General features: G+C 41.7%; 1 protein-coding gene across 1 annotated transcript in view; it reads left to right on the forward strand.

Annotated features, from left to right (window-relative positions):
- The window catches only part of BLMH (bleomycin hydrolase), a 305030-nt gene that overhangs the window by 14042 nt on the left and 276457 nt on the right, over positions 1–14531 (forward strand). Inside the window, exon 5 of the mRNA XM_069226259.1 lies at positions 117–205. Coding sequence (XP_069082360.1) covers positions 117–205 — 89 coding nt within the window. The remainder of the gene's footprint in view (positions 1–116; positions 206–14531) is intronic.

Consider the following 14531-nt stretch of genomic DNA (forward strand, 5'->3'; position numbering starts at 1 on the left):
CACTTATCCCATGTGTTGTGGTTTCAGACTTCATGTTTTTTTTCTTTACTGTAACCTGCCTTTGCAAGAGGAGCATTGCTGTGAAACCAAACACCTTTATTATTTTGTGCTTTCAGAAAAATATGGTGTTATACCCAAAAAATGCTTTCCCGAATCTCACAGCTCTGAGGCCACGAGGCGCATGAATGACATCCTAAATCACAAGGTAAGGTAGCAGTCATTTTGCTGACAGTTGAATATAACTTGTGCAGTGCTTTACTTTCATTTGACCTTTTGTCAGAATTTATGAATTTGAAATAAGTGATGTGACAATTTCAGTTTATTATCAAATGTAGTGAGTATGAATTACTCTTGTTCTGCGTCAGTGTTTCAAATATTTTGCACTGAAGAAGAATAAGGAATGGGCTCATTTACGTTTTACTTTTTGAACATTTACTCTTGTTAGTTCTTTAGAGCCTTTTGAAACGTACAGCTTTAAAGCTTGGTGTCAGAATCCCTTTCAGAGGGGCACACCCAACCATGGTGGTTGAGGCCTTATACTCCTGATGTCCTAGGGCCCAGCCTACTGTGCATCCTGAGTAACTGGGCCCAAGTACACTTTCTTCACTTGACTCTCAGTGGTAGCTGAGACGAGCAGTGAAAGGCTTCACCTAAGGGTGGGAGGGGTGGCGGCAGGGGGTGGTGAATACAGGCAAGGGAACACGCCTCATAACTCAAAGCACACAATGTGAACAGCAAATCAATGTCCAGTCAAATATTTGCTTTTACAGGAAAAATATTTTATTTCTAACTCTACTCCTGCAAAGGAAATAACAATATATACAAGCAATTATGCAGTCCTCTCGAAGTGGAGTCTCTAGTAGTTGTCAGGCAAATCGCTGTCCCACCGCCTTTTCCTTGTAACGTGTTCAGTGTTATTCCCCATCCACCGGGCGCTGCATCCAGGGAATGCTTACTATTAGTCTCTACTCAAGAGTTCTCCTTTGACTTTTCAGGAATTGGTCAGAGGTGTTTGTGTCTTAGCACCTGTAGTAGCGAATCCCCAGGGCCAACAGGCACAGTTCATATCTTATCCGCTCCTGCACCACTGGGGCACTCAGTGTTGCAGCGGGTGTCCTCAGTGGGGGCACTGCAAGTTCTGATCTTGCTCAGAGGATTTGGGCTGCCCGCAGCACTCATCAGTTTAGGCTCTCCCTCTTGAGTGGCCCTGCTGGTTTCTCCAGTTAGTGGAGCAGCACACAGTTTACATAGAGGTGGTAAGTCCGTTTTCCCCAACTTGTAGGAGAATCCTTTCTTCAGCTCCCGACTGGAGTCCAGTGATGGTGCGGCGTTGACTTAGACTTCCTATGCAGTCCTTGGAGTGGAGAGTCAGGCAGGGGCAGTTCTCTTATTATGCGGGCTTGATCTGTCAAACAAAAACACAGCCTCAGTCTTTTCCAAAACTCTTGGCAATGTAAGTACTGGCAGCCGCTCCTGGCATACGGGGTTGACGAGGTACTTGGTAAATCAGGTGTGGACCTCTCCAATTTAAACCTCTCCTCCATGGCAGTTACGAGTCTCCATGCTCCTTGACCAGGAACTTTACCAGTGCCCATCTCCCTCCCACCCCACCCCCGGCATACAGGGTCATTGCAGCATGGTGCTAAGGGCTTAGCAAGAGCCGTACGATGCTCCACACGCTGCTCAGTCTACAGGGGCCCTCTCCTAGTGTATATAGGGATTGCTGAGCCAAAACTTGCTGACCTCGCTCCAAGGCAGGTCGTCTTGTTTTTTCTGGGTGATGTCCACTCACCCAGCATGGAAATTAGCAGGTCTTTGCCCTCAGTTTTGGTCACAGGCAGAAGTCTTGCAGAGCTTCCCCTTCTTTCCCAACCCATTAGACTGCATGGAAAACAACGTTTGGGGTCTGAACCTCCCCTTCTTATAGTCCATTTTCAGGCACCAAAATGTGATTTAGAGTCTTAGTCTTTGAAGTTTTATGTTGGGTGTTCTGCTTCTTTTGAAGTAGCACTCCTCTTTTGTTCTTTACCCCTGAAATGTTGTCTGTCACAGAAGGCACAACTCCGAGCGGATTGACCCACTATACAGTTCATGAGAGATACCAGAATTCACACTTGGATGTCAGCCATGGTGATGTGTGCATCAAAAGTTTAATCCTAGGCTCCCAACCCTACTCTTTATGATTCCCTCGTCAGCCCGATCCCCTTTCATAAGTTGTGTCCAGGCCCCTTCCTTCTACCTTATCACTGATTCAAAGAGCAACCTTTTGAAGTATAAGAGGAGGGTCCCTTCCTCCAGTGAATCTCTTGAGAGGATTCTTTTACTGCTCATGTCCTCAGCAGGCAGGCATTGGCTTTCCAAAATGGCACTAAGTCCTTCATGTAATGTACCATTGCAGGCTCACTTGAACTCGGTGTACTTTTCTCAGCACACTTTTTGCCTATCTCTGTAACCTCCACTGTACTACTACAAGTACACATACATTCTTCACATGCATGCAGTCTGCATGCACTGTTCAGCACTGGAGCTTTTTTATACTGTACCAGGGTGTGCTATTTGATGACACTCACACTTGCAGCATGCTCACCATGTTCACACAGCACTTCACCCTTCATGTATTGTATGTCACACAAGCACACATACACCCAGCACATGCTTTCATTACATGCAAACTGCACAGCACTACATCTCATGTTATGTATTTCTCACAGGCATACAAACACCCAGTATATGCACTAACCATTCATATACTGCACAGTACTGCTTTATTCATCTACTTTATCCCCTCCCTGGCACACATACATCCAGCGCAGTTACTACTCCTGCGCTACGCAGTACTCCACTTGTATCTGATGTAGGCTATGGGTGAATTAAGCACACAGCAGCAGAACTTTGAAAAAAGTGAGTGAGCCTCTAGTCCTCACTCTAGTGACCCAGTGTATAAAGTACCTGTTATCTACTACTGATCACTACACGGTATGCTGCCACTGTCGTCCCTGTGTTGCCTAACTCTTGGTGAAGGCGGTAGCCTTCCACCACTATGAGGGTAGCGCTTTGGGTGCCACTCATCGTCTAGCAAGTCCACAGTCCGTGAGACAGGCCTATGTCATGGTTACAAATGTATGATCCGTGTTTACCCATGACAAAAAAAAACAGCATTAGGGATCCAGACAACAGTACAGTTGGTCACTTAGGGCAGGGGTACACATCCTTAACCATGCAGAGAACATTCCTGTTTCAGAACTTGGTATTGTGTGTAGCTGTGGCTCCCTGGCTAGTTCATACTTACATTGTTATTCTTCCATCGAGGGAAAACCAGTGTAGAACCTCCAGAGCTGGAGTTGTTTGGTAACTTACACTAGTTCGTCTAGTCATGTGAATTTCTGAACTTGCTTTCGCAGGAGGCTTGGTTAGATTCACTTTTTACATCTTCTCTACAGCATGACCCTAGAAGTCTATAAATGTCAGTCTCTGAGACATGTAAAATGGTAAGTCTCTACTCAAGCACAGCGTTGCACTGTGTAGGTGTGGGTGACTCCTCCCTCCACCATCTATTACTTTAACGCTTAGGCTAGGAAATCAAGGAAAGAGAATCTGAAAATAAGGGCTAGCTGATGAACTGGAAGGGTAAGTCATTACTTCTGTAATGTCAAAACTTTACTTTTTTGGCTGGAAAAAGACCCGGTTGTGGTGAGGCTATGCAAATTACACAATTGGCCCTAAAGAACCAACAACAATCATGTGACAGAGGCTTTGTTGCAGAATGCAACAATTGTAGTGAAAAATAGGCAGTATTGCAAGCAGCACTGAAAATACCAATCATTTCATACCAAGACCACTCATGTCAGATATTTTGAGACCTTTCGCAAGCAGAGCTGCAAAGCAATGCAGAGGAGCTGTTCACCCAATTTACAAACTGCCTTCACACCAAATACAGATGGCCACACCCTTTCAGAATTGCCTTTGAACATCCTGGCAAAACACATCATGTTACTAATAAATAAATGGGAAGCTGCACAGATACTAAAACTAAATGTGCAAACAACGAACGTAGGGGAGGGGAGCAGTGAAAATACTCAAGACACAGGAGCTAACCCAGGAACCTGGAGGAAACCATGGCGGACACAAAAAGCAAGAGAATATAAAAACCCAGTAAGAGCTAGCCAATAAACTTGGCTTTAGTATATAAACTGAGAAGAAAGTTTCATAACTTCTGTGAAGATAACCGTGCAGAAAAATACTCTAAAAACAAGAAAGGTACCAATAAGGCTTTAAACTCATAGAATGTTGGATGTGGGCAGAGGATGGATAGAGCCTTGGCAGGGTTTTAGCCAAGGCTCTCTGCTCCCTTTTAGGCACTCTCAGTATTGACACCAGGGACATAGTGCATTTAGGCCCACTGTGCATGGTTCTTTTCCATGCCAGGAGACCCACCTTTTAACTATAAATTAGCTAGACAAATGTTTGCTACAACTGCTCAATGTCAGTCGATTGGGCTTTGTATGCACTAGTTAAACCCATGACAAGGTAAGATGAACATCCCCTTGTTTCGAAAAAACACAGATCAGCTAGATTAATGCCGTTTTAATTTCTTTAGGCCAAAGAAGACCTTCGACCTGGTATACTGACATTTTCTCACCTATGCAAATGATGAGCTTTGAGGAACTACTTCGTCAGAATGCTGGTGTGATGTACACTAGACTTGAAGCATCAATCTTGCTCACGGGGCAACAATTGAGGCTGTTTGTACTCGCTATAGGAGCTAGACAGGGATGCTCATTGTCCCTCCCATTGTTTTTGTTAAATATAGAACCATTCACAGAGGGAATTCAAGCTGAGGGGTCATTGGGGGCGGGGATAGTATCTCATTCTGCCTTGAGAAACTTACAACTTTCTTAAATGGAGATGATGTCCTTCTCACATCGGGGTACCTGATAAGTCATTGCCCGAACTAGCAATGCATTATAGGCACTTTGAAATGGTTCCTGGTTAAAAAATCAACATGGGCAAGTCAGAGATCATTAACATTGCGCTCCCTGTCAGTAAAACCCAGATATTGAAAGAGAAATATTAATTCCTTTCTACCACCAACTATACCAAGTACTTAGGAATCAAAATAACACAGGTTCATCAACTCTACAAACTACACCCCACCGTTGGAAGAAATTAAGGAAAACCTTGAAACATAGTTTAGTAGATGCCTTTTGTGAATGGCTGGATAAATATATTTACAATTACCATTCTCCCCAGAATTTCCAATAGCAGTAAATCAGGACGTCACCCACCAACATACACAAATAACAGCAAAAATGTTTGATATTGGAAAAGGCAAGACCAAGGATCTTGACTCTTACACAGACTAGAAGCAGAGGGGAGGGCTGGCTTTGCCAGACATTCACATGTATTGCACAGCTGAGAATACTTATGGATAGGTTCAAATGAGTCTGAAAAACCCTGTAGGAAAGGAAGTTGCAGAATGATATATTTCCTGTGTTGAGATGCTGCTGTAAACATTTTGTACAATGCCAAAGAGTTTGGGATACGAGAAAATAAGAAACTACTTAACCCCCAGCTTGAGCACCAGGTGCTTCATCCACACTGAAAAAAATTAGCAGCTACCAAAGACAAAATGCTTTTTGCAAAGACGATTGTCAATAGGCACAAAAGGGGAGATTTCTAACTCTGACATAGTCAAAGAAACTCTGCAGATATAAAAATGGCCCTACATATAGCAGTGAGAGAGTAGCATAGGGTAGCAGATAATACTGAGAGTAGGATTTACTGAGAAGAGACATCCATAAGAATGCCATTAGTTGAAAAAAACCAAAGATATTCACTAGGACACTCTTTATAGGTGGAACTACACCCTGTTTAGGATACACCACATGTTTGTGGCCATTTCACGACTGTTGGAGAAGTTGTGGAGTGATGGGAGGTTACTTACACATAGTTGAAATGTCCTAAGCTGACAGTTTTTTGACAGTGGTTGTAAAGACTTTGGAGGGAAACTTTGGCTTCTCTCTACCCTTTAAACCAAGTGCATATTTTCTGGGATTGAGACCATTACAGATTCTGCCAGTGGTATGTCTATGTAGAGTATAGGAGCAGCCAAATTAGTGATTGCATATTACTGGAAGAAATTGGAACCTTCCCTGATCTCCCATTGGTAACCTAGAAAAAGCAATGTAAAGATTGCTGGGAAAGTGGAATGGCCTATCCCTAACTTATTCCATAAGTGGGCACTGCTGTGTTCCATATCTAGCAAAATATGTACTGTCCCTTATGCATCCCACAAGATAAAAACTCATGGGCTTCTTGTACTGAAGGAATAAAAGACAACACAGAAAGTAGGAGAAGACCAATGAGATTAGGACCCTGAAAGAGGTATGGGGATTTATCTTGATCTGCTGTACATTGAATCAGTAGTTTCTAACCACCTCCCTTCATTCGGTGAAATATTTTGTGTGGTATCTTCACAGTATAAAGCCCTATAAAGACCTTCAAAGATTTTAATAATATCAGAACGTTTTAAGGGAAATTGACCCGTCATCCCTTTTAAATGCAGTCAAAACTCCTATAAACTTACTTTTGCCTAATGTGCAACGCTAAGTCTCACCATATTCATAACATTCATTTTTATATGATTGGATTTTTTTCGCAGCCATCTCAGTATAGGCGCTATTGATCTTAACTTTTGATGCCACAATTTCTTGTTGAATTTGTATAACATCCTGTCCTTGTATAAGCCCCTCAATGTGGCTCTTTTGCAGTGTAGTTAGCTGTTCGTGAGGCCCCCCCGATTTCTCCCTCTTGATGCTTCCTCTGGTGTGCAACATAACTGATGGTCTCACCTCTTACTCCTGCTTTAAAAGCGTCCCACACCATCTCCCGTGAGGAACTGTATCTATTCAGCTCCAAAACCTCCTTTACCTATTTGGTCATATACTCGGCTTATTGGGTATTTTGAAGCAGTTTTCTGTCAAACATCCACTTTGCTTGAGGTCTGGATCCTCCCAACCCTAATACTTCCAAAATTAACGGATTATGATCAGAGAAAAGCATCAGGATTTCCCTAATGTCAACCTTACCCACTAAACCAGCAGAGGCCAAGAAGTAATCTAGCTGGACAAGCTTACTGTGTGGACTTGAGAAATAAGTGAAGCCAGAGTAAGGCTTATTCCTGTAATCTCTGAAATATCCACCAACCCATGACTGTCCATTAAGGCCACCAGAGCCCGAAATACCTGTGGCTTTTTCCCCATTACATTTAATGTTCGGTTTCTATCCAACATCTAGATGTAGGTTTTGATCCCCACAATCAATCAACGGGGTGGGCCAAGAGGCTAATTTGACCTCCAAATCTTCAAAAAGTCCTGGATCGTCCTGATTAAAGCCATAGATCGAGCCAATAGTAAAATTGACCTCCTACAACATAACTCTCTACTACTGCCCACCTTTTCTGTGTCTCGGCTAACTTTCATTTAGTCAACCTGATGTCAGTAAGCCCCCCCCCCCCTTTTTCGATCGTAGAAGTCTGAGTATTGCATGTTAGCAAAGTATATCCCTTTATTGCAGTCAGCTCTCTTTCCCCCACGGGACATGTGTTTCCTGTAGACAAATGACGTCTGAAGCCAAAGATCTGAGTATCTCTACCACTCTGGCTTCAGTTTGTCATTTAGGCCAGCTACGTTAACTCTTCAGGTGGACAATTTACCCATTCGTCATGCTGTAGAGCCAGAGGAGTATGCTAATACTCAAGTCTTGCTAGTGTGTTCCCATCATATCAACAAAAACTAGCTGCCTCCTTATGCTTCATTCTTATCATTTTGTCTCCCATCCTTTTTCATTTTTTGGGGGATATTCTTTTTCCCACAGGCCCCACCTGTCCCAGCCCCCCCACCTCTCCTACTCCCACTGTCCCACTCTCCCTCCCATCACCAGCACCCTCCCCCACCCTGCCTTGCTTCTGAACCCCCCACTCCTCCCTACCTTTCTCACGCAGCAAACACTCCCCACTGCCCCCCTCCCTCCCCCCATTAAAAGCAAACAGACCACACACACAAGAGGGAAAGTGGAAGCTAAACTTAGAGATAAGTGAAGACTTAGAAGCAGATCACTTTAGAAGAAGTTGCAAGTGCACTCAATTCCTTGGCTTCAGGGAAAGCGGCAGGCCCTGACTGAATTCCCCTCGAATTCTACAAGTTATTGTATTCAGAATTATCCCAGTTTATACTGGATTTTCTCTTAGGGGGTTTAGCGGAATGGGGTCTCTCCTCCATCTTGGCAGGGCACAGATAGTGATTTTTCCCAAAAATAAATAATAAATACACCTCCAGACAACCCAGACCTACAGGCCAATCTCTTTGATTAGCTCTGATTCTAAACTATATGCGAAAAACTTCGCAGTCCTCTTAGGGAGGGTCATAGCCCATCTGGTGTTGCAGTGGAAGCAACAATTCTGAGAGGAACAAGGCAGGGTTGTCCCTTCTCTCCAGTTCTGTTTGCCCTCTACATTGACTCGTTTTTAGGGCAAATTGTTCAAGATCAAATCGTTAAACCAGTCCGAATAAATGTGTTTGACACCAAGGTGTTGGCATACGTGGATGTGGATGATACCGTGATAACTTCAGATCCTCATAGCTCAGTACCTGAGGTTAAGAAATTGGCTAAGAAATTTGGGCGAAGCTCTGACTAGCTTTTAATAGGGGGAAAAGCCAGATTCTGTGCACAGACAATATTGAGTCAATAGATACCTGCAGGGCAGATGTTGCCACATATCTGGGTATAAAGATCACACCCAAGGTTGATACTATATATCAAATTAATTTGGATCCCTTAATAAATAAGATTAGTTCTGATTTGAGGTGTATTAATTGTTTACTTTTAATCCTGATCAAAAGGTGTAATGTTCTTAATGTCTGTTTTGCCTAGGATGCTTTATTTATTCCAAGTTATACCCCTTGGATTGGTCTCTCCTTAGGAAACTTGACGCCACATGTATGCATTTTGTATGGCAGTATATAACAAGATTAGGAGGGCCCTTACATTTTTAACTCTTCCATGAGAGCGCTGGGGTTTGGTTCCTAACTTTTTGTTTTACTATTGGGCAGCCACCTCTAACAGATGGAGGTCTTATTTGCTGTGGAAAGGGACAGTAGAGCTGAGTTGGGGGTGACAGGGTCCCCTACTATCTGAGTTGGTGCTCAGGAGCTCAGCACGGGGCTGTCTTCCACATCAGGTTGAGCAAAGTTATTATTTAAAAAAGTGAGGTTCAAGATCTTGATTACGGCCCGGAGAGGGTGGAATAAGATTCGAAAATTGCTGGGCAATAAAAAGTAGAACTTGTATTCTCCCCTTTGGCAGTCTCCGCTATTTCCGACAATATTCTATGATGTGATTGACAGGCAGTGGGAGCAATCTGGCCATAACAAACTAGGGGATCTCTTTTCGGCTGACCAGTTATGCTCATTTATTGAATTGCAGCAGTCTTCTGGGTTAGGGGACAAGACCTTTTTTTAAGTACTTACAGATGAGATATTTTGTGCATAAAGTCGGACAGTGTATTCTCGCTGGAAAGAACCCCCCTCTTAGATACAAGTCGACGGGAGGCATGTAATTTTGTTCAGACGTATAAAATTCTAATACATACTGCCCCGGACGACTTGGAGCAGCATGAGGCAAGCTGGTCTCGGAAGCTAGCGTAGGAGTATGTAGATTTACAGACTTCGATTGGGATTGGGATTGGAATGAACAACCTTCGCTCTTACAGTCTAGGAGCCCAGCATTATAAAACACTATTTAGACTTTATTTGACCCCTGCTAAGCTGTTTGGGTGGGACAAGAGGGAGGACGATAAGTGCCAAAGGTGTGGGGGAGGTCCGGCCAACATGGTACATATGTTTTACAGCTGCAAGAAACTACAGATATTTAAGGTAGGGATAAAGCTATTTTGGAAGAAGCTGTGGGTCGGGCGTCTGCTGGGTATATTTAATTGTAAGGGGAAAGAAAGCAGGAGACGTGATAAAATGATTTGGTCGTCTATGAACAACTGGTTGCCTAACCCTTTGGGGTATGATGATTAGTCTCCGAATAGGCCTATGCAGTAGTGCATCATTTCATATTCTGAACTCTTGGATAGTTAGTGTTATACTAGGATAAGTTGTCCCAGCCTTTGTCTTTCGGAATCTTATGTATTTTCTTTGAACATATAGTCGACATATACAAGTAGCTTTAAAGAAAGGAATTAACTTTTTAGAACTTATTATGATCCAATGGATTTGAATGCTGTCATTTTTTTCTTTCTTTTGATATTGATTTTTTATTGTATAATGACTTATATTGTAACTTTACAGTACTATTGGAATTAAATCAGATTGTTTGCTTATCATTTTTTTAGTATATATAATTAAAAAAAATCAGTTTCATAATGAAAGGCACACACTGGCTAATGAGGTGGAGCAACAGTGATTCGTTTCGGAGGATGCTCATTTCTTGGAGGGGCTGCTAGGAAGATCAAATTGAACTTTTTCCCTTTCTTGATGTTATTATTATATATATGCCCTTGTTACTCCTCATTGCAAATCCATAATGGAAGTACGTTTAAAAAAAAATGAATGCTGGGGCTGCCTTAGCAGACACTGGAGCCAGGACAAGGTCCATAGCACATTCAAGGTGACCTGAAGCCAACAAAAACTTAAAACGAGAATCAGATTCTTCGTGTGATGTCGCAAACAACCATGGGTTTCACTGGTGGAGTTGGCCTTAGTATATTGAGTTTATCAGCCCACTCTGACTACGACTTCATGTAAGGTGTTTGTCGTCTGTAGAAGATATTGTCTTTAGGTGAGTCTGAAAATGTTAGTGAATATCTTGTGATGGATGATTACAAAGTAAAGCATGAAGCAATTATAACAGGGCAAGAGCCTTAGGGATAGGGAGATCTTCGTCTTTTGGGAGTAATATGATGCCTGGGAGTAAGTATTCTTTGATGATAAACAACGTCACCTATGTGTGACAAAAGCGAGACCTTCAGAGACGCACCCACTGGAGAAGTATGAGCTGTTGGGGGAGGTGCTGCAACAGAACAGGTCTTGGAGGTGTTGGAGGATTTGTTCCTGCAGAGCCATAGTCTGTGTGGCATTAGAATGTTGTCTTGAATTTAGAGAGTGTCTCAACGGAGAGCATATTTGCAAAGGAGACAAAGCAGAAAGCACAATTGCTGGCCAGACTCCAAATCTGAGAGTATGCCCTTGAGTACCCTGAATCAGTGGTATAAGGCAGCTTTCTGAATTTAAATTTTCTAATCCAAGAAGCAGAAAGCTCAGATCCACTTAACATTGCATATTTCAACAGCGTATCGATAGGATCACTTGAGTTCGATGGTCTTAGCTGTGTTAATGTCTTGGTCATCGATCGTGAACAAGTGTCTGTTCGTCCTGTTCTAGGTGTCGACTGAAAGGGGTGGTGGTCAAGTGCCTTATTTGTTTCTGGATTTCCTTCTAGGGGAGTCTGCAGAGATGGTAGGCTAAGCCAAGGTAGAAGGAACCCTTTCTTTATACTCTCTTGACTTTCCAGACAGCAGTATTTTGCATTTTGTTGTTCCTTGTTGCTGTGGAGCCTAATCTTCTGTCTTCCTCTTGGAGGTCTTCTTGACATCTGGCAGAATTTGCACTCTTGGAATTTGAGTGCCTGCAAAATAAGGATACAGCAATTATTGTGAGGGTCAGTTTCAGCATTTTTTTCTCCCACTGATTGGGTGCTTGACAAAAGGAAAAGAGCAGAAAAAAGAGCTTTCCCAGGAAAGCCTAACACCACACATTTCTATCTTTAATTATGTTCAGCGAAATAAAGATGAAAAGTTTTTTTTGTAGGAAAAATTCAGAAATTGGTTATCTTTGTGTTCCAGGATTCTGTTGGCTGGAGCTGGGAAAAAGAATTGTAGCAACTGGTGGTGACAAGGCATAACGGGATTCTAGTGCAGTGCCAGTTTTCCAGTCCCTTTGGGCAGCAGCAGCCTATCTAGATACATGGCCTTGCTTTCTGTTACTTTTTCTTTACAAAAGATTTGTGAAGGGGAGACATTAATTACATATGAGGAAACCAGGTGATTGGAGACTAATGGGGCTGAGGAGTAGTGCTTCACTAAGATACCCGAGATAAAGGTCGAACACTCTCTGACACATTATATACTGGGTCTACACCCCAAAGTTAAGAGTAAAATCCGCTATAAATGTATCTTGGTAGTGGTGTTAGATACACTGGAAACCACTCAGTCCGTCATTACAGATGTGTTATAAAGTTGGCTGTGAATGTTTACTAGCCAAAGAAATACCTATTAAAATGGTTCAGTTCTTGAATATCATCCAGTTCCCTTCATCAGTTCGTGTGAAATGTCTGTCTGACAGAATCCTGAAAGGAGAAACGTGTCCTTCTGGTCACCGACCCCTCGTGTTGCATCACCCTAGAAGTGCCCGGTGGCTGATAGCCACTGCTGTATATGTCACTTACATTGTTTTGGAATTACTCCTTTTGCCATTTGTACACTGATCTGTACTGGGGTCCCTCTTACGATGGTATTGCAATATTCTTTTCTTTCTCTCCGTGTTATAAACTGAACAAAAATGTGTTTGAAAAAAAGTTCGTGAAGATTTTCTTTTCATTTTTTGGGATTACTTAAAATAAATAAATGGAAATTGGCCTTTGGAGCCTGCAATTGATTCCTAAAAAGATTTTGATTTTTTTTTTACAGTTTGGCTTTTCTTGTAATAAAGTAGAACTATTCAGTACTGACCATTATCAATGCGTTCTCCCGAAGGAAAACCTAGCATTCCCAGTGGTTGATATCACATTTAAAACATTTTAAAACATTTAAAAAAAAAAAAAAAACAGACCTGTGTGGGTGTTTCAGATTGAGAATTCACTATAGCCGAAGTTCTAGATACTTTCACTGACAACCTGCTTATAATACAAACTGTTCCAGTTTTTGATGCAGTTTTATTAACTACACTGGTTTTACAAATGTTTAACTCGCTCTCCTCGTTTTGTAAAATGCGAGTGGTGTGCAAATTTGTAGTTTTTGCCGAACACAGTATTTTATAGATTAAGAAGGCACCACACCATCACAGTGATCCTGGGACACAGAACGATGAGCATACAAATTATTGACAGTATACAAATCAGACGCACCGATGTGTCATACATGCCTACGTTTGAGAGCACCCAAGAAAGTAGATCAGTGACCAGCAAATTGTATTTTCTCTCTTAATTTGCATTATAGTGGAGGCTAGTTTTATTTAGGGCTAAGAAAGCTGCAACCAAAAAAGATCAAAGACAATAAATAAAGGAAACAAAGCAAGAGAAGTAACAAATTGCTATAGATAAAACACATTTTCAAACTGCCCCGAGCCCTGTCTAAATTTGACTGAGCTTCTTTGAGCACGAGCAGTTCAGTACTCAATGGTTAATTCCTCATTTTCATTTTTCCACCATAGACCGACACCTGACGATATTCTAGTGCAGTCTGCATAATCAATTCTAAAGCTGCAGACTGCTGAGCAGTATATATAGATAGCTATTTCATCTACTCATGGAAATCAGTGGTAGATTCTGATTAAACAGTTTGCTAAGGGGTGGCTCTTTAGATAGTTTAGGGATACTGAGATTAAAGGACATCCCATTCTTGTGCCATGTTATTGTAAATTGGAGCTACGTTAAGGTGGTTTATACATATGGTTGTTGGTGGGTTATAATTAAGGCTCCCATATTTCAGTTTTTATTTATTTTTACAGAATGTTTCCTGCCTGGCTTTATTTTTAAAAGCGGAAAAATACAGAACATAAGGCTTCTTGTGAGTGACTCTTTGCTGTCTTTCATGCGTTTCAGGCCTGCAGCCGCGCAGATAGTATATGGAGTTTAAAAAAATGGTTTAGATTTCCTTAAATACAGGCATGTGTAAACATATATTTGTAGTATATGCTAATATTTTCCTGTGGGTGTGATGTGTTAATATGTTTGGCTGCTTAATTTGCTGAAACATGACAGGCATAGAAGTATGTGCATGTCAATCAGTTAAATAAATGTAGAAATCTACTATTTCACGACTTCATTCATTTTCAAAACACAACATAAATATGGAAAAATACCAATAGGATGGCCAAAAAATAAATATTGATAAATACAGATGGAAATGTTAAAAGTATACATGCCATAAAAATGTGAGCCCTGGTTACAATACCGTAGTTAAAGTGAGTTAGAGGGAAATAGCTAAAAGATGCTACATTTTTGGCTAAAATAATCATTAGTCTCTAGCATAAATCTTTAGTGAAGCCTACAAATGATTATGGAATGTAGATGTCCTAATCATGCCCTGATTGAACTGCTGTTTCACCACTGAGGAGGTTACCTTACCATCTGTCACGGTTTATTCACAGACAGATATTATTAGACTATTTTAAATCCCTCTAAGAGTTGAGACAATGTAACTTATGTCTATTGTATTTTCACTTTTCAGTAAATGCATTCCTGTTTTTCTG

The sequence above is a fragment of the Pleurodeles waltl genome, chromosome 3_1 (genome assembly GCF_031143425.1).
Source record: "Pleurodeles waltl isolate 20211129_DDA chromosome 3_1, aPleWal1.hap1.20221129, whole genome shotgun sequence".
Taxonomy (NCBI): domain Eukaryota; kingdom Metazoa; phylum Chordata; class Amphibia; order Caudata; family Salamandridae; genus Pleurodeles; species Pleurodeles waltl.